At 50.4% G+C, this 18,224-nt stretch overlaps 5 protein-coding genes across 5 annotated transcripts; 2 read left to right on the top strand and 3 right to left on the bottom strand.

Moving 5' to 3' along the window:
- Nucleotides 1-144: 144 nt before the first annotated feature.
- On the bottom strand, nt 145-5,361 carry ACHE_30537S (ubiquitin-protein ligase RKR1; the record flags this gene model as incomplete). Its single annotated transcript, XM_043277166.1, has 7 exons — nt 145-966; nt 1,023-1,396; nt 1,454-1,870; nt 1,924-2,762; nt 2,821-4,549; nt 4,610-5,003; nt 5,062-5,361. 7 exons carry the CDS (start codon nt 5,359-5,361, stop codon nt 145-147), a joined length of 4,875 nt encoding a protein of 1,624 aa, XP_043135072.1.
- Nucleotides 5,362-5,695: 334 nt separating this feature from the next.
- On the top strand, nt 5,696-8,272 carry RAD15 (TFIIH/NER complex ATP-dependent 5'-3' DNA helicase subunit RAD3; the record flags this gene model as incomplete). Its single annotated transcript, XM_043277165.1, has 4 exons — nt 5,696-5,712; nt 5,782-6,238; nt 6,301-6,417; nt 6,479-8,272. The coding sequence occupies 4 exons, from the start codon at nt 5,696-5,698 to the stop codon at nt 8,270-8,272; spliced, it is 2,385 nt and encodes a 794-aa protein (XP_043135071.1).
- A 299-nt stretch (nt 8,273-8,571) lies between these two features.
- ACHE_30535S (DNA-directed RNA polymerase I core subunit RPA190) lies at nt 8,572-13,823 on the bottom strand (the record flags this gene model as incomplete). The annotated part of the gene is made up of 4 exons (XM_043277163.1): nt 8,572-10,164; nt 10,225-12,976; nt 13,041-13,526; nt 13,639-13,823. The coding sequence occupies 4 exons, from the start codon at nt 13,821-13,823 to the stop codon at nt 8,572-8,574; spliced, it is 5,016 nt and encodes a 1,671-aa protein (XP_043135070.1).
- A 305-nt stretch (nt 13,824-14,128) lies between these two features.
- ACHE_30534A (U4/U6-U5 snRNP complex subunit PRP3) lies at nt 14,129-15,886 on the top strand (the record flags this gene model as incomplete). Its single annotated transcript, XM_043277162.1, has 1 exon — nt 14,129-15,886. The coding sequence occupies one exon, from the start codon at nt 14,129-14,131 to the stop codon at nt 15,884-15,886; it is 1,758 nt and encodes a 585-aa protein (XP_043135069.1).
- Nucleotides 15,887-16,093: 207 nt separating this feature from the next.
- ACHE_30533S (RNA-binding snoRNP assembly protein NAF1) lies at nt 16,094-18,139 on the bottom strand (the record flags this gene model as incomplete). Its single annotated transcript, XM_043277161.1, has 1 exon — nt 16,094-18,139. One exon carries the CDS (start codon nt 18,137-18,139, stop codon nt 16,094-16,096), a length of 2,046 nt encoding a protein of 681 aa, XP_043135068.1.
- Between the last annotated feature and the right edge of the window lie 85 nt (nt 18,140-18,224).

Below are 18,224 nucleotides of genomic sequence, written 5' to 3'. Positions count from 1 at the left end.
GAGCTGTTCGTGGGGGAATATTGTGAGGGGAGATCTTCCCCGCAGCGGTGACATAAGAGGTCGCGCTGAATTGTTCTCTTATCTATCTAGCTACATGAATTCCAGCAATACATTGGTATAGTAAAAAACTTCCCAGCAACGCTTTTATACATAAACAAAGTTGTTCCGGCACAGCGGGCAAGTACTCTGGTTGCTGCTCTTGAACCACCGGAACAGACAAACAGAGTGGAAGGTGTTCTTGCAAGTAGCGCACCGCTTGTTCGGCGTCTGCATGTCCGTCGAAATGACCGAGTAACAGATAGCACACTCGCTCTGCCCCTTCAGCGCTCCCTGCACGTTTCGTCGGAACGCCATCAATCCGTCCTCCAGGTTGCCATTGGCAAACATGATGACTCCTTGGATTGTGAGCAGCCAGCTCTTCCATTTCCTTTCGTCGACCAAGACGCGACTCCGGCTCACGACTAGTGCGGGCTGGAGGGGATAGGCAGGGGGTAGAGAGAGGGAGATTGCGACTGGTGGTGACTCTTCGTCGACTTCAATGCTGGCGATGATCTCCGCTGTTTTGGGGGAGATCTTGACGGCTAATGCTCGCTCTTCGTTGGGATCCTGTGTCGAGACCCAGTCCGAGACGCCTCGGAGAGAGTCCTCAATGATCAAGGGGGAAATGTACTTCTCTGTCCAGACTTCCACTGGCCCCTTGATGCGCTTCTTCGCATCAATCCACCAGTTCTTGGTCATGTTGGCTAAGTGCCTCAAGCATAAGAAGTACAGGTGGATTAGAAGCCACTGTGTTTCTTTCTCTGCAGTCTCGGCCTGATCAGGCTCAAAAGTGCGAATGTTGAATTTGGTAGCATCGACAATCTTTCCATGTGATTGCTGAAGGAAATCGAAAATGAATTCCAGCAACGGGATCAAACTGTCGTTCTCCTTGATGCTTGCGACGTAGTTTTCTTGCAGGGCAAAAGACTATTGCCGATGTTAGCATACATAGCTATTTATTAGGAATGGATGAGGAAACATACCGCGTTGGTAAAGTGGTCAAACACCACCTTCCAGCTAAGCAAATACGACCGAATGCCGGTCCACATCTTATCCTCTCCGTCAGAAGTATTAATCGATTCCATTGTCGGGGCTTCCAGAAGCAAAGACAGTAGCTCAAGAGGAAGTCTGGCAGTGGATTTAGATAATGCGACATCAAACGATACCTGCTCTTGAACCTCTGGAATGTACCGATGAAGCACAATGTAGGCAGCACGCTGGACGGCGCGGCTTTTGGCAGTCAGAAGAGGGAATATCTTGTTAACATCTTCCAGGCTCTTGATTGGTATGGTGTTGAGCAAACTGCAGAGAAGCTCGACGGTGATATCACGAGGCTTGTGGAACGTGGTCGAGGAGTCTATTATTTCCCATGTGAGTCAAGCAAAAGAAAGAAGGTAGACAGACCAGTACTCACCAAATTTCTTGAGCGTCGATGTCAAATCATTAAACAGAGAAGTCCTGCGATCCGACCATGCATCCTTCACATCGTCATTGCTCTCCTCATCATCCACTATCAACTTCAAGCATGCAAAAAGTCTGAACGAGGTCTCCAGCACCGGCAGACCCTCATCGCCACCACCTGTCTCTCGCCAGGTCGAGCTCAAAATCTCCATGCTGTCTTCCCAATGCGAACCATAGATCTCATTGAGACAAGGAAGCACAAAGGTCAGAGTCCGCATAATCTCTGCTCTGAGACCGTGCGACTTGATTTCGGATTGGAGGCAAGAGATAAGATGCTTGACTAGGAAGACCAATCGCTGTGTTGGAATGGATGAAGCCACGCCCTGGCCTTCCGCAAAGAGAAGGTTAAGCAGTGCTAGTTTTTGAAGACCTGTCCTGTGTTAATATAATATAGTAAAGCCTAGGGATTCCATAGCGACTAACCATCCTTCTGTTCGTCTTCAACCTTGAGTCCCGTCGAGTCGGCAACAAGTTCATTGCACAATCGTGTTCCAGCAGGGTTGGAAATCACAGCTTGCCGTAGGACGCTCATCCAGGCGGCAGAATAAATGGCATTCGCAGTCCGCGTGTTCCTGCATAGTTGAGTGACGTCTTCCGGTGATTTGCTTGTCTTCGACGATTCCGCGCCAGCCATGACCTTTACAAATGCCTCCCCAATCCGGTAGCTCACCGGTGAGTTATCGTCGAGCTTGTCCAATTTACTTATCCAGAATGCGATTAATCTGGATGAAAGTGGATCGCCACCGATCTCAGTATTGGACTGTATCCACTCGTAGATCACTTTTCTGCCCTCCTTAACAATCTCCAGATACTCTTCCCGCTGCTCTACCAGTTGAATTCCGGTTATTCCGTTGCATTTCTCAATACTCAAGTCGTCCTCAATCAACTGTATAGCCAAGGGTAAATTGTAGAACAACGCCTCAAGCTCTTCCGCGCCGAGATGTTCCGTGACTGCAAACGAAGACAAAATCTTGGTCGCAAAGTAGGATAGACGAAATGCAGCAGAGCAATGACTGGCATCACGCGAGATGCTATTATACTGTTCCCAAAAGGTCTCGGGCAATTCACTGTCGATTAGATGCACTGTACCCCCGATGGGATTTGTTATAGCAGTCGAGGACCGAGGTGGTAGCTGAAGAAATGGGCCCAAAGCCTTCTCCCAGGACTGGGCTGAAGGAAATACGCTCTTCGTCGTCTGGCTTGCCTCCTCGGGGGTAAGGTTTTGCAGCAACTCCTCCGCGATGCTTAGCAAGGACTCGATTCTGTAAGCAGTTAGCAACATGGATGTCTTTGTCTTTTTAGCGGAAAAGGGACACCCACGAAAGTGATTCTTCGTTAACATGATCAAAATTGTGTTGGAGGATTTCGACATTCGATTTGTTACTTGTCTCGTCCACCACAGTCTGTTTCAATGTACTGGTCAAAGACTCAGCAAGATCTCCCACCTCTTCGTCACCGGATTCCGAAAGGAAGAGAAGCTTGCCAGCCAATTTGGAGCCATTAGCTCCGCTCTGGAATTTCATTATGGCAGCTGGAATGGATGTTGCGATCTGAGAAAGCCCGTTCAAGGTATCAATCACCTTGTCCTCAGTGGACAATGAATCGATGATGGACAAGAAAATAGAATCTGTCAATTCGCCATGCGAAGTGGGATTCTGGAGAACTGCGATAATAATTGGCCAGTGAAAACGGCTGCCCTTGCAAGCTCTATCTAGCGCCCGCATGATCAACAAATTCAATCCAGACTTGTCACCAATCTCCTTGAAGTCAAGTGTGGCCAAGAGCCTCTGGAGAACAAGTGGGTTCGACTGCTCGGGCTCGAGCTGAATCACTTGTTCGATAATCTTCTCGAAACTAGAACCATATCCATGCCAAGAGCGACAGGACAAGATGATTGTGATTATGCGATCTGCAGAGGGCGAGAACAACAACTCTGGTGCATCTTCTTGAACGAATTTCAAGAGTTCCTTTGAGTGCCGAGCAATCTGGGGGATATGTCGGACTGATTCTTCAACAACCGCAGCGGCTCCATACGGCTTGCCATTTCGAGTCCGTAGGACCTGCAAGCAACTGTCAAGAAGTGACAGGCCGGTGGCTTCAAAAGTCTTAGAGATTCTAGCTTCGTATTCTGTCGCGGATACCCGCATGAGTACTGCGGATTCCAGGCTATGAAGACGCTGGGCTTGACTGCTAATCGCATCCTGCGATGCTTGGAAATCCTTCGACTGCTCAGGAGAAGACAGTTTAACTGATTCAAGCAGACTGTCTGACAATCCCATCCACAAAAGGCGCAATTCACTTCCATAACCGTCCTTGGCCAATGTAACGATGTAATCGGCACAAACAGATTGGGCCAATTGAGGAGGTAGTGACCATTGAGATTGAGCCGGATCGGCTTTCACATGTTGCACCAGAATTGGAGACAACCTTTCTTGAACGAGTTTTGTTCTTTCGGCTTCTGGGATGATCTTTGCCAGCCATATCCCAGTGTCGATGTACGATTTCCACCCTGATGTTTGGTTCACTCGAGGCTCTTCCCTGGAACTCAGCCCCTCCTTGAATGCTTCCATTAAGGCAATGGCGCTTGATAACCCAATACCGTTCTCAGTAGTAGTCTCTGGGCGGATGTCTGCGAGTGTCTTTAACGGGACGGCTTGCAATAACTGATAAGTGTTCGGCCAAAAAGAGCTTTGTCCACCCTGAGACCCCTTTTGGATATACTGGAGTAATCTTTTTGTGGGTGAAGTCTTCCCGGCGTAATCTTCTGTCCATAACTGAGGCCTCGCGGATGTTGTTTGTAACAACGATTCAGCCAACTCTGTCGAAGCTCCAATTTGTGCCATAGACAAGGATTTCCCTATCACGGCTGCACTTATGATTTTCCAGTCAAGTTCTTCAGGGATTTTCGCAACAGCTGACCGAAGAAGAGCATAAAGAGAGCGGCGGACAAATGGATCTTCGTTGGAACACAGGGACCACAATGACTTGCTACTGAGTAGAACTTCAATTGCAGGAATATCTTTTTCAAGTTCTTCACGCGGTGTGTTCCCTAAACAAATTTCGAGTCAGAATATACGCAAGTTTCTGTCTCCGGAGAGTTGTGACTGACCTATGATACGGTTTAACAACAAGATTGCTGTTGCTGCCACGCGACCATATTTTGCTTGGGAATCATCCGATTTCACGGTCCGCTCATCGCTCAACGTCTGGGGAGTTTGTTGGAGAATGACGTCGTCTACAAACTCAAGAATCGAGCTTTGATAGATCTTCCATACACCAAGTCTCTTCTCGTCCGTTGTAAACACTCGCGTGAATGACTCTACAGCAGATCGCTGAACTGGTCTATCATTGTCATAGAGTCCTGCAATCCATGCCCCAATTACCTTGGGTAAAAAGCGAGCAATTCGCTTCCCCACAAGAGAGGCTACGGTGCCCTGAATGGTATGGGCCAGTTGTCTTGCCCTACGAGCAAGGTCAATCGATGCCCGCGGGTAGATTTTAATCTGCAAAAACAGTGTCACTAGGCCGTTTTTAGTTTGTGTCACAGGGGTGTATACATACCCATGCCTCTAAGAAACCATCATCCAGTGTCCCACTACGCGCCTCCACAGAGGAAATGTAATCGTTCAAATCATCTAATGACTTTGTTCTTGTGACTTCATCCTTCTTCAGAAAGTTCTTGAATGCAATCGCCAGTTGCGGCTCTGATATCCGCGAAAGATCCGGCGGTTCGGCCACATATGTTAAGGAAGAAGGCTCCCTTCCTGCACCGGAAAACGTAGAGGAGAATCCACCAAAGGATCCAAAAGTGCTGGCCGCAGCACGACTGCTCGAAGCTTGCGATTTGAACTTTTTGCTCATAATGTGGGGGGAGTTGGAGTAATGAGTTATGCGTAAAGATCGACGGTGAATGCGCGAGAAAAAGTGCGGAAATGGCGTGCAGCTAGCCGGTCCTCTCTGAGCAGTAAAATGAGAGCTTTTCACCTCCAAATAACCCTGCTCAGACCTGATTTGGTGTCTTCCTATCTCATTCCAAGGCGGCGGGGACTGCTGGATTAGTTATCGATAGCGGTCACGTGGGCTGGTGTCATCGGATCGCCCAAAGTGGAAAAGGCCGACGCGATCTCGCCGCGGCTTGAGAGAAAGTGAGAGAGCTTTGGCTGCTTCTGTCGACGATCCTCGTCCACCGGCCACCATGAAATTCTTCATCGAGTGAGTATATGCTATGCAACTACTGCGAAAGGCGCTCAATAGCCGCTAACTGCCTTATCTTCCTTCCAGTAACCTTCCCGTGCTGTTCCCTTATCCTCGTATATACCCCGAACAATATGCCTACATGTGCGATCTCAAAAAGACCCTCGATGCCGGGGGTCACTGTGTTTTGGAGATGCCCTCAGGCACAGGGAAGACTGTTTCCCTGCTTTCGTTGATTATCGCCTACCAGCAACATTACCCGGAACATCGAAAACTGATCTACTGCTCCCGAACCATGTCCGAGATCGAGAAGGCCTTGAGCGAGCTGAAAGCGTTGATGAAATTTCGTGCCCAGCAACTAGGATATACGGAAGACTTTCGAGCTTTGGGGTTGACAAGTCGAAAGAATTTGTGTCTACATCCGTCTGTCAAAAGGGAGAAAAGTGGTACAGTTGTCGATGCGAGATGCAGGAGCTTGACGGCAGGGTTCGTAAAGGAAAAGAAAGAGAAGGGAGAAGACGTTGACCTTTGCACATATCATGAGGTGCGTACATGCTGATGCTCCATTTTTGACCTTCTCACTGATTTGCGCTTGCTTGCTTCCAGAACCTAGATCTTCTGGAGCCGCACAACCTCGTCCCACCTGGCGTCTTCACCTTGGACGGACTCCTTAGATACGGAGAGGAGCACAAGCAATGCCCTTACTTTTCAGCTCGGCGCATGGTATGTTATCCCAGGACATCTATGCTTGTTCCTTTATGTTTCTAACACGATCTTTCATTAGATGCCCTACTGTAACGTTATCATCTATTCCTACCACTACCTTCTCGACCCCAAGATCGCTGAGCGAGTATCCAGAGAACTCTCTAAAGACTGCATTGTAGTTTTTGACGAAGCCCACAATATCGACAACGTCTGTATCGAATCGCTCAGTATTGATATAACGGAGGATTCGCTGCGCAAAGCTACAAGAGGTGCCAACAACTTGGAACGGAAGATACAGGATATGAAGAGCTCTGATGCAGAAAAACTTCAAAATGAATATTCAAAGCTTGTGGAAGGCCTAAGGGAAGCAGAGCAGGCAAGGGAAGAAGAACAGTTCATTTCCAACCCTGTTCTCCCGGATGATCTGCTCACGGAAGCCGTACCGGGAAATATACGACGAGCAGAACATTTTGTCGCCTTCCTCAAACGGTTTATTGAATACCTCAAAACGCGAATGAAAGTCACTCACACAATATCCGAAACACCGCCTTCGTTTTTGACTCATGTCAAGGACTTGACTTTCATCGAGCGGAAGCCTTTGCGGTTTTGCGCAGAACGACTTACTTCGCTCGTACGAACGCTGGAGCTCATTAATATAGAAGACTACCAACCTCTACAAGAAGTCGCGACATTTGCAACCTTGGTCGCGACCTACGATAAAGGCTTCCTCTTGATCCTTGAGCCCTTCGAATCAGAGGCAGCCACGGTACCAAACCCAATATTGCATTTCACTTGTTTGGACGCCGCCATTGCAATTAAGCCGGTGTTTGACCGCTTTAGCTCCGTCATTATCACTTCTGGAACCTTGTCGCCCCTCGAAATGTACCCCAAGATGTTAGGGTTCACCACCGTTATGCAAGAATCATACAGCATGACCCTTGCACGACGGTCTTTCCTCCCCATGGTTGTCACCCGTGGATCTGATCAAGCACAGATCTCATCGTCATTCCAAATACGCAATGATCCAGGTGTTGTGCGCAACTACGGAAATCTTTTACTCGAGTTCTCTCGCATCACTCCTGATGGAATTGTCGTCTTCTTCCCGTCTTACCTCTACATGGAGTCGATCATCAGCATGTGGCAAGGGATGGGTATTCTGGACTCAATATGGAATTATAAGCTGATACTCGTCGAAACTCCTGATGCCCAAGAGTCCTCACTCGCTTTGGAGACCTACCGAACGGCCTGTTGCAACGGCCGTGGCGCTATCCTTCTCTGTGTCGCCAGAGGGAAAGTCTCAGAAGGGATTGATTTCGACCACCACTACGGACGCGCGGTCCTGTGCATTGGTGTCCCATTCCAGTACACCGAGTCTCGAATCTTGAAGGCACGTTTAGAGTTCCTCCGCGAAAACTACCGTATCAGAGAAAACGACTTTCTCTCTTTCGACGCTATGAGACACGCCGCACAGTGTCTGGGCCGTGTCCTACGTGGCAAAGATGACTACGGAGTCATGGTTTTGGCAGACCGTCGATTCCAGAAGAAGCGCACACAGCTTCCCAAGTGGATCAGTCAGGCCATGCTCGAGAGCGAGACGAACCTCAGTACAGATATGTCTGTTGCGACTGCGAAGAACTTCTTGCGCACGATGGCCCAGCCTTTCAAGGCTAGGGATCAGGAAGGCATTTCCACTTGGAGTTTGGCTGACCTGGAGCGTCACAAGGAGAAGCAAAGGGCGGAAGAGGATAGAGCGCGGAGGGAAGAAGAGCTTGCCAATGCGCACCAGATGAATGGTGGTCAAAATGATGGTGTTGTTCGTGAGGAATTTGATGATGATATTGATGAAGATCTCATGATGATGGACGCGGAGTGATCGTGAGCCTCTCTGAGAATATAATAATCCTTTTGATTACATTTTAAGCGACGGATATTAGAGGCGTTTAAGATTTTGTGCCATACCGCAACCAGTGATACCACAGTCGTTTAATACTAAAATTGAACATGGGCATCTATTCTCTAAAATATAAATGAATGACTTTTTTCTAATTTCCGCTAAGAAAACTCCGTATCATATAACACAGGTCAAATACAAATAATCGAGTTCTGCAAACATATACACAATAATAAATAACAGTAATAGCGTAACGCACATCCAAAACATCATCCACAAATCTATGCCACAGGGGCGAGAACATCAAATCCACCAGTACCAACAGTACCAGAACGACCAGCAACAATCCTACTACTAGGAGAAGCGAGGTTATCGAAATCCCTCTCAAGCACAGCATCCTTCAGGAAGCCAACCGTAGTCTCGAAACTCATCTTCGCCAACGGCGACGAGCTATCCTTGACAAGACCGTTCCGGTTGAACGCCCGGAAGTCACCAGACTGCGTCATCACATCACCAATCAGGTTCAAATGGCGGTTGTCGACGGAGATACTGTGACCTTCGAAAACCTCCGACATTTCACGGACGATAGACGCACGCGCCGCCTCGACACCGTACAGCTTGAGCATGTGATGGATTGAGTTGGTGTAGAGCGAGTGCGGCTTGATAATGTCCTGGTAATCGCGCATGGCGAGCAGGTTGACACCATCTGTAATGACATGCGCCGGCTCGCCCTTGACCGGGTCGGCTTCGACGAAAGTGCAGTCGCCGAGGCCGGGGATGGACTGGATGACGGCGTTGCGGGCGGCGTCTTCGACCAAGGGGAGGAGGAGGAGCTTGGGGGTGGAGATGTCGTATTGGAGCTGGACAGTGCAGGAGATGCCCTTGTTGGGGTTGAACTTGAACTGGGTGACTTCGGCGTATTTGCCCTTGATGTCGTCCTCACGCTTGATTTGTTCGTCCGTGTCGGAGTCGTCGTCTGCGGCGCCTGTCATCTCCACGTCTTGCTTCTTGGTCGAAGGAGCACCGGAATTGTCTTCATCGTCTTCGTCGTCTTCCGAGGCGTCTTGTTGGCGAACCATGTTTACTTCTTCATCTTCGGGGCCTTCGTAAGAGACCTGGTTCGACCGGTTCTGGCCGCCCCTAGCGCGCTTGGCATCGTCCTCGTCGTCTTCGACGTCGTCATCGGCAGGCTCATCTTCGCGGTCAGGGCCCTGGGCCTGTTCGATGGTGCCAACAGATACACCAATCTCGGGCTGGGCAGCGGAGTGACTCTTGATAGACTTCTCGTCGATACGCTTCTTGAGCTCAGCCCGGGTGAGTTTGACAAGCTTGGGGATGAACTTCTTCTGCAAGGTGTTTTGCATATCCTTGGTGTTGATGGCATATTCAGCGGTGTATTCCTCAGGCGGGAAGAAAGTCACTTCGACATCGTAGACCTTCGCCTTGGCGTAGCCCTGGCCAGCGGCGATTCTCTCCCTGACCTGAACTTTATCAACGACCTCAGCGATACTGAGTTTGCTGATGGCCTTGGCGAATCGTGAAGCCTGGTCCTTGGGAATTTCCTCGTTAAGGATCAGCGTCATGGTGGGTGTCATGATGTTTGCACTAGCTGTCATGACGATTTCACGTAAACGGGGAATACCCAGGGTGACGTTCTTTGCCGAGTGACCAGCCAAGTGGAAGGTGTTCAGTGTCATTTGAGTCGAAGGTTCACCGATAGATTGACCGGCAACGATACCGACGGCCTCACCAGGGTCCACAACGGACTTGAGGTACTTCATGTTCATCAATGTTTCGAAGGCCTTCTTGCCGATCACGCCGTCAACAAGGTGCTTCCTGTCGCGCAAAAGCTTATCCGGGTTCTTGTCCTCGTACTTTGTGATTATCCATGTTAGCTATGCATAAAATAACGCTTTTTAAGGGTATATCCTTACATTATTGAGAGCCAGCGAAAACGACTCGGATGTACTTCCGAAGTTGCCTCCGGGGTGATAATGGGCCAGCACCGGATCCTTAGCATCATCACTTTTGCCCTTGCGTACCTTCTTCATCACCCCCTTGTGCCACTCGGTAACTTCTGATTTCTCAATATTATGGAAGTCACTCGTAAGATTGACCGAAGACAAGACAGAGCGATGGTTTGAGGCCAAGAAATCGAAGTCCTTAAGGTGAACCTGTTTCGTGATATCGAGACCGTCTTCTCCGTACAGGAACTGAACAATAGACCCGTCGGAAACCTCGCGGACCGAGGTGTCGTATTCTGCCTTCAGACCTTCCATACCTTTGATCAGACAGCGCTGCAGATAACCGGACCGAGAGGTCTTGACAGCTGTATCAATAAGACCCTCACGACCAGCCATGGCGTGGAAGTAGTATTCTTGAGGCTTGATACCAGTCAAGAAACGACCACAGACGTAACCACCAGCCATAGGGTTCGTGTCGAATGCTCTGAACGATGGCAAAGTTTTTCCACTGATCATAACAGGTACACGTCGACCTTCCAAAACTTGTTGACCAAGGTTGCAAGAAATTAGGTTAGCGTTGACACCGGAACCCTTGGCTCCGGAAATTGTCATCGACTGCATTTGGTTTTGCGGGAACTGCTTGACTAGACCCTTCGGAAGACATGCCGCCGTAATCTCGGAGGAGAGCTTAGCTGTCCTGGCGTTCGAAACACTATCCAGGCCGCCTTGCTTGTCATCATCACGAAGAACCTCTTCCAACCGCCGCTGCAGCTCAGCATCCTCGTCGGGCACCTTGGTCTGATCCAAAGTCACATATTTCAATGCAACCTCACGACCAATACTCGAGGCCTGGCTGATCTTCTCCTTGCGGACACGATCACCTTCCTTGGTCAACCGAAGGTCGTCGATACCACAGGTGAATGCACGCATGTTCAGGAACCTGGTCAAGAGTCGTCCAAGAATACCAATTAATCTGCCTGCAATTTCATGTCCGTAGATCTCGTGAACAGAATCAATCAAACCGCCAGCAGTAGGTCCAACTTGCTTCTTATCGAGAATACCACACAGCATTTCACCATCCTTGAAGATAACGGTTCCTTCTTCGTTGCCCTCGCCCCATCGGTCTCCGGGGGTTGAAGACTTGCTCTTCAGATTGAGACCAGCTCGGCCTGGGGGCATGATGTTCTTAAGGATCGTGGTGATGACCTGCTTTCCGGTCCACAGGCGCTTCGGACGAATCACAGTCGGACCCACGAGTTGAATGCGCTCCGTAATCGTATGGGAATTTTCTGGTCTCAGACAACTATACAACAACTGGTAATAATCTTCCTCATCAAAGAAGGAATCTCGGCATGTGAACCAAGTTCCCATCGAGATATGGTCCTGGATAAGACCTCTCAGCGGTTTACCCGATGTTGCAACGAGGTATTGGTGGTTTGCATCGGCGAGCATCATAACTTCGGATCGTGCAAGCTCGTTCTGTGGGAAGTGCATGTTCATTTCGTCACCGTCGAAGTCTGCGTTGTAGGTATTACAGTTGGCGTAGTGCATCCGGATGGTTCTCTCATTAGGGAGTACCCGAGCCCTGTGACCCATGATGGACGGCTTGTGAAGCGTAGGCTGACGGTTCATCAGAACGACATCACCAGTGGTAAGATGGCGGTAGACCTTCTTGTTTCGAGACCCCTTCATCCGCCAGTTCGAGGGAGCAAGAAGCTGATTCGCAAGAGCTGTCCGTTCATCCAAACTCTTGAATTTGAGGTTGGTGACCTGTCCCAATTCGTTCTCAATCGCAGCGGCACCAGGGTACTTGTCCGGTCCGTTGATGACTGCTTGCTTCATCTCCCAGAAGTTATGGTTGGTGACAGGCTCGGGATAAGTCAACTTCTTGGCGAACACAAGCGGGACACCGATTTCGTTGGTTTCAATGTTGGGATCCGGTGAAATGACACTACGGGCAGCAAAGTTGACACGCTTACCCATCATGTTCTTTCTGAACAGACCCTCTTTCTTTTCCAGGATCTGCTTGATACCGTTGGGAGCACTAGCTGCTGCCGGACCCGAAAGACCGCTACGATCGCGGTCAATGAGACCATTGACAGTGTCCTGGAGCTGCACGATAGCATGAAGCAGATCGCGGTAATCGCGCATCCGCGTCACAGAGTCGGAGCCAGCACTCTGCCTTTCCTTGCTAATCTGGTTGATGATGTCGCAATTCTTCAAGATCTGTGTGAACGCTGTGTTTTGCTGCGCCTCCATGATCAAGCCGGGTCCCTGGGCAGCAGCTGGACGGTACTTGTTCGGTGGCACCAGGATGTTCTTGACGAAGAACATATCCGCGCTGACCTTGGACTCACCCTTCAAGATAGGTCTGGAGCTGTACACAAGGTTTAAAATCTCTCCTTCCTTCTCAAAGAGCAGGGTCATCGCAGCATGGACCTCAGGCGAAGGCATGAACTGCTGCGTCTCGCCTGTGGCTTGCTTCTGCTCGTCGATCTGGGTAACAACGGCGTTGCCACGAGCCACCTCTTCTTCCGCGCCATGAAGCTCGTCGTTGTCAAGTGCTTGTTTCTCCTTGAGGTTAAGGCTCTTGGCCTGCTGGAGAAGGATCAGAGAATTAGGAGCCTGGAAACCGGCTTGCAGCATCGCGAGTCGAGCCTTCTCGGGCAGAGGCTTTCGGAAGATCTTCGAGTAACGGTCTCTCCGGTATCCTGGCGAAATACTTGTCCAATGTCAGCGGCTAACCTCCAGGTTAAAGTTATTAGAGATTGGAGGTGTCAACATACCCGCTGCAGTTGGTGCACTTCTTGAAGCTGACAATGTCTTTGAAGAATTCCTTGACAACTGTCCGTCTCTGCTCCGTCGCAATCGGATTCTTTGCGCCAGCCATCAAGCCCTTTAATCTGCCGGACGCCTGAGCTTCCCGAATACACTTCTTCACATAGGTATTTCTCCGTTCAATTAGATCCTCCTCGTCCTCGTCCTCGCTGTCCGAGCCTTCATCTTTCGACTTCTTCTTGTCCGTCTTTCCGGTTCCCATTGAGTCGATAACACCGGCTTCGTCGACCAATCCATACTGCAGAAGACGCAGTTTACACACGTAGGCATTGATTTGAACGCGGGACATCTGGAAACGATGGCAGTAGATACATTGCGCCCGGATTAAGCGGAAGAGCTGGTCGAAGAACGTAACATTGTAGACGTGAAGGGGCAGTTCGAGATGGCCAGGATGTCCAGTACAGGACCAAGAGTTTAAGCGACATGTTGTGCAACTAGATGCAATTAGTCTCATCACGTACACTGCGATAGCAGTAGGTCTGAATGACGCCGGCAGAACCACCGAAAGCAGGAAAATACGATTGAATTGCAAGAAAGTACACTTACACATGGTCACCCCATGCGCCCAGAGCAGGATCATAAAGACCACCCGGAACAGGGTTGTTGAAGGTATCCAATGTCGGAGTATTATGAATTCGCTTGACAGAGATCGCTTTGACGTCGTCGTTAGAATAGACGCCAAAGTCGATTCCCCCAATCGAGGAGGCCACAGGACGTGCGAAAGTCGCCATGGCTCCCAGAAACTGCCTGACGCGACAGGAAAAGACTTCTTTTTCTTGAACAGGCCTGGAGGACGAAAAAGCCGATCTCCAAGACCCGGCGAAAAATTAACCCAAGAACTTTTTTATGCCGTGCGCCACCGCCTTCAGTCCACTTCGGGAATCGGCCCGTGATCTCAACCTTGAGTTCTCCTGCACTGCACGTATCCAAGTCCCTCACAGCGCGCTTATATATTCCTCCCCGATATTATTCTCTATTTGCCGCGCATTACTGGATACGGGCTGGGATTTGTGGGTGAGTGATTTAGACACGAGCCATGGACGTGTCAGGCAACATGCTGAAGCGGCCTCACCCCGAGGACGAAGAGAACAATACACAGAAGAAGACCCGTTCCAACGATGGCTCTCCAGCGCCGACCCAGGGGGGCTCTTCCGGTGGCGGTGTTGATCTGTCAAAGATGCTGGCTGAGGCAAAAGCAAGAGCAGATGCTATACGCGCACGGCTTGGGCCTGTGAAAGGCGCATCTCCCACCACTACATCATCAGCAGAGCCAACCCCCAGTTCTACTCCTCCCCCGAACCCCGCCATGTCTAGATTGGAACAGATGAAAGCTAGAGTAGCAGCAGCTACCGAAAAGGCCAATGCAGCGGCCCTGCAGCGGCCAAGGGCGCCCCCTCCTCCGTCTTACCCGCCTCCGGAAATGGAAGAAGACAGCACACCGAGGGCTAGAGGAGGATTGGATGTTGGTCTACACCCGGCTTTGCTTGGAGATATTTCGACGGATTTCCGAGGTGCCAAAGGACGACAATCCCAAGCGAAAGCCAATCGGCGTACCGAATCCCCGATGCCTACGAAACAAGGACTTGATCTCTCAGGTCCGTCTCTGGAAGAAATCAAGGATAACCCGTACTTCGATCCGAGTCTTGGGCCGAAGAACACAGTTGCGAAACCGCGGCAGTCGAGACAACTTGTTTTCAATCAGAAAGGGAAATACATGCAACAAGCGGCTGCTCTACGTCGACAGGCTCAGCTCGAGGCTATGAAGAAGCGTATTGCGGAACGGACGCGACAGGCGGGTATCGATGAAGACTTAGACGTCGAAAAAGCGTTCCTTGTTCCCGCGCCGCCGGCGGTTGAGTGGTGGGATGAAGGTCTGGTGAACGGAGATGACTACGCTGCCATTGAAGATGAAAAGAATGTCAAGATCGGCACACCCGATACAATCGTGACTTCATATATCCAACATCCCGTCCTTCTTGATCCCCCACAAGAGAAGCATATGCCCCAACAGAAGCCCATGTTCCTTACTCCTAAGGAACAAGCCAAGATTCGTCGACAGCGAAGAATGGCAGATCTTAAAGAGCAACAGGCAAAGATCAGACTGGGTCTTGAACCAGCACCGCCGCCAAAGGTTAAGAAATCCAACCTGATGCGGGTGTTGGGTGAACAAGCCGTCAAGGATCCCACTGCCGTCGAAGCCCGTGTGACTCGCGAAATTGCCGAACGTCGCGAGAAACACGAAATTATGAACGAGGAACGTAAACTGAGCAAAGACGAACGCCGGGAGAAACTCGCAACACAGCAAGAAAAGGATGCAGAGAAGGGAATTCACGTGTCTGTATATCGGATCGATAGCCTTGCGAACGGACGGAACCGTTTCAAGATTAGCAAGAATGCTGAACAGCATGCTCTTACCGGCGTTTGCGTCATGCATCCTCGATTGAACCTAGTGATTGTCGAGGGTGGCGCCCACTCAATTAATGCCTACAAGAAACTCATGCTGAACCGGATCGACTGGGGCGAGAACCCTGGTTCCAACGGCGCCCGAGAGAACAACAATCGTGAACCTCTTGCGTCGTGGCTAGAGGCTGAGGATGATAAAGGGAATCTGAAGGATCTCAGTACTAATTCCTGCGATCTTCTTTGGGAAGGTCAAGCCAAGGGGCGTGCTTTTAGAAAGTGGCTGGGAGCGCGTGTCTGTGAAAGCGATTCGCAAGCTAAGGATGTCCTGGCCAGAGGGAAGATGGAAAACTTCTGGGTCCTGGCTAAAAGCGCAAAGGCCAATGAGTTCTGAGCGATCAAACTTGGGCAGTCCTTGTATGTATAATAACCGTAATCTATTCATGCACGCTCATGCAATCGAGCAGATGCTGGTCTATGATGTCTGTACAAAGTAGAAAAACTTTTATTCATCCCAAAGCAAAACCACATAACATAACCCTGCTAGCTCCTTAGAATGCAGACGTATTAGGTCTAATATAGGCATATGATCAATGTACTACTACTGCGGAGGACGAGGAGGCCCTTGATTCCCATTACCCCATTGCTGTAAGAGATTCAATTGCGCCCTGACCTGGTCGAAATTTATTGTTGGTGGTTGACCCAGGGGTCCCGGCACCTGCTGGGACAGGGGCTGTTGTTGAGCTTGTGCCTGTTGATACTGTTGTTGATATTGTTGCTGCTGTGCCTGTTGCTGCTGCAAGGCAGCTAGGACCAGTTGTGGATTGAATTGCGAATTCGAAGGCATTTGCGGCATCTGTGCCGTCTGCTGATAGGGGTTTGCTTGCTGCTGGAAGCTCTGCATGTACTGCATCTGGAGCTGGAATGGTGTCGATGATTGGGCCTGGGGGTAGGGCTGTTGTTGCTGCGAGAAGGTGAACCCGGGATATTGTTGGGGCATTCCGAATGCGGGCTGCTGGTTTGATTGGAAGGGGGCCTGGATGTAGGGTTGTTGAGGTTGAGGTTGCTGCTGAGGCTGGGACTGGGGCTGGGATTCATGAGGATAAGGCCGACGGTCATGATGCTGGTCGCGCGGTCCACCCCTGCCGCGACCACCACGGCCACGATCAGAACCTCTGCCTCGACCTCTGCCGCCACGGAAGCCTGACCCTCTTGCGGATGGCCCGTCACCCTCGACTGGCGCCTCTCCTTGACCCATGAACTCGTGAAGGTTCTTGGGGCGAGCAAGCGGGGTGTAGCCATCTTCGCCAGCATCATCGTCATAGTTCAGCTCGGTCTGGTTAAGCTTTGAAGGGCCCGGCGGGCCTCTTCTACCTCTTGCCGGTCCGCCATCGCCGTGCCGGGCTTCTTTCTTCTCCTGCCGTTTCTGCTTGAGTTTCCGTTTGTATTCGGCCTCTGCTTCGTCGTCCGAAAATTCGACTTCGTCCTCCGCAATTTCTTCGTCGTGGAAGTTGGAGGCGTCGCTTCCCTTCATGCCCTTGAGAGGCTGGGTAAAGACGAATGAAGAGTGTGGCTCGACGTAGTAGATGTTTTGCCCTTTGGAAATTCCGCGCTCCTCCATGACGGCAACACTCTCATAGCGGACTGTGTACAAAGGATTCTCAACCCTACCCAGGGTTTCGCAAACCACACCAACGACTTTCCGTTGTTCGTCGCACAATAATGAGCCGCCCTCGAGTACCTGGTATTCACCTGAGACGTTGGCCTCGATGAGAGCATTGTTCTCGACGATGGTCTGGATATGGCCTAGGTGCACAACCTTCATCTCAGGTGTGACTATAACATCGGGAATCGGCGGTGCCTCCTCTAAAATTTCGTTTGCCGTCTTGATATGGCTTCCTGATTTGCCTTTCCCTTCCCCTTCATCGTCAGAGCCGAGTTCTGCCTGCATCAGGATCCTTGCTTGTTCTTCGGGGCTGAGGATAGGGTAATCTTCGTCATCGTCGCTGTCGTCTTCGGAGGAATCTGTCGTATCGTCCGAAGATGATTCGTACGGAGACGAGTCTACCTCCCATTCGGGGTGTTCATCATCTTCCTTTTGAGCGATTTCGGTAGCGGGCGCAAGTTCTGTGGCATGCACAGGGGTTCTGCTAGAGGCGTTTGCATTTAATTGTTCGTTTGTAACGCCGCCTTGCTTCTGCTGTACGTCCTTCTCGTCCACCTCCATCGCTTCCCCGGCTTGAGGTGCTGGTTCCGCCTGGTTCACTTGTGTCGGCTCTGTCGCATCTTGTGCAGCTACATGCCGAATCTCAGGCTTTGCATTCGCGATTTCGTTTCCTTCCGACATATTGGTGTCCCCCTCCGTGCCCTGCGCCGAATTCGGTTTGCTATTCGACTGCACATCGTGAAGGCTGACATTGACGAGATTTAATCCTGGAATTAGTGGAGCTGTCTGAGAGGTATTTGATTCCGTAATAGTAGAATCTTTTGCGATGTCTTCTTTGTTTTCATCTTTATTCAACGGCGTCCCTGCGTCGAAGGGCGTGTTGTAAAATTCGCTGCCATCTTCGCCCGGCGTCACTGCGACGGGTGGCGTCTCATTCATAGTGCCTGGAACTGGAAGGCCAGGCTGTTGCTGGTCATTCATTCTTCTAAGGTCTAGAAGCAGGTGAGCTATTGAGAATAACTCAAAGAGAAAAATCAGTGGGATAAACTGGATGAGAGAGGAAGCC

This window comes from Aspergillus chevalieri, chromosome 3 (assembly GCF_016861735.1).
Source record: "Aspergillus chevalieri M1 DNA, chromosome 3, nearly complete sequence".
Classification (NCBI taxonomy): domain Eukaryota; kingdom Fungi; phylum Ascomycota; class Eurotiomycetes; order Eurotiales; family Aspergillaceae; genus Aspergillus; species Aspergillus chevalieri.
The sequence above is the reverse complement of the archived record's forward strand: the minus strand, read 5'-3'. Positions and strand labels throughout refer to the sequence as shown.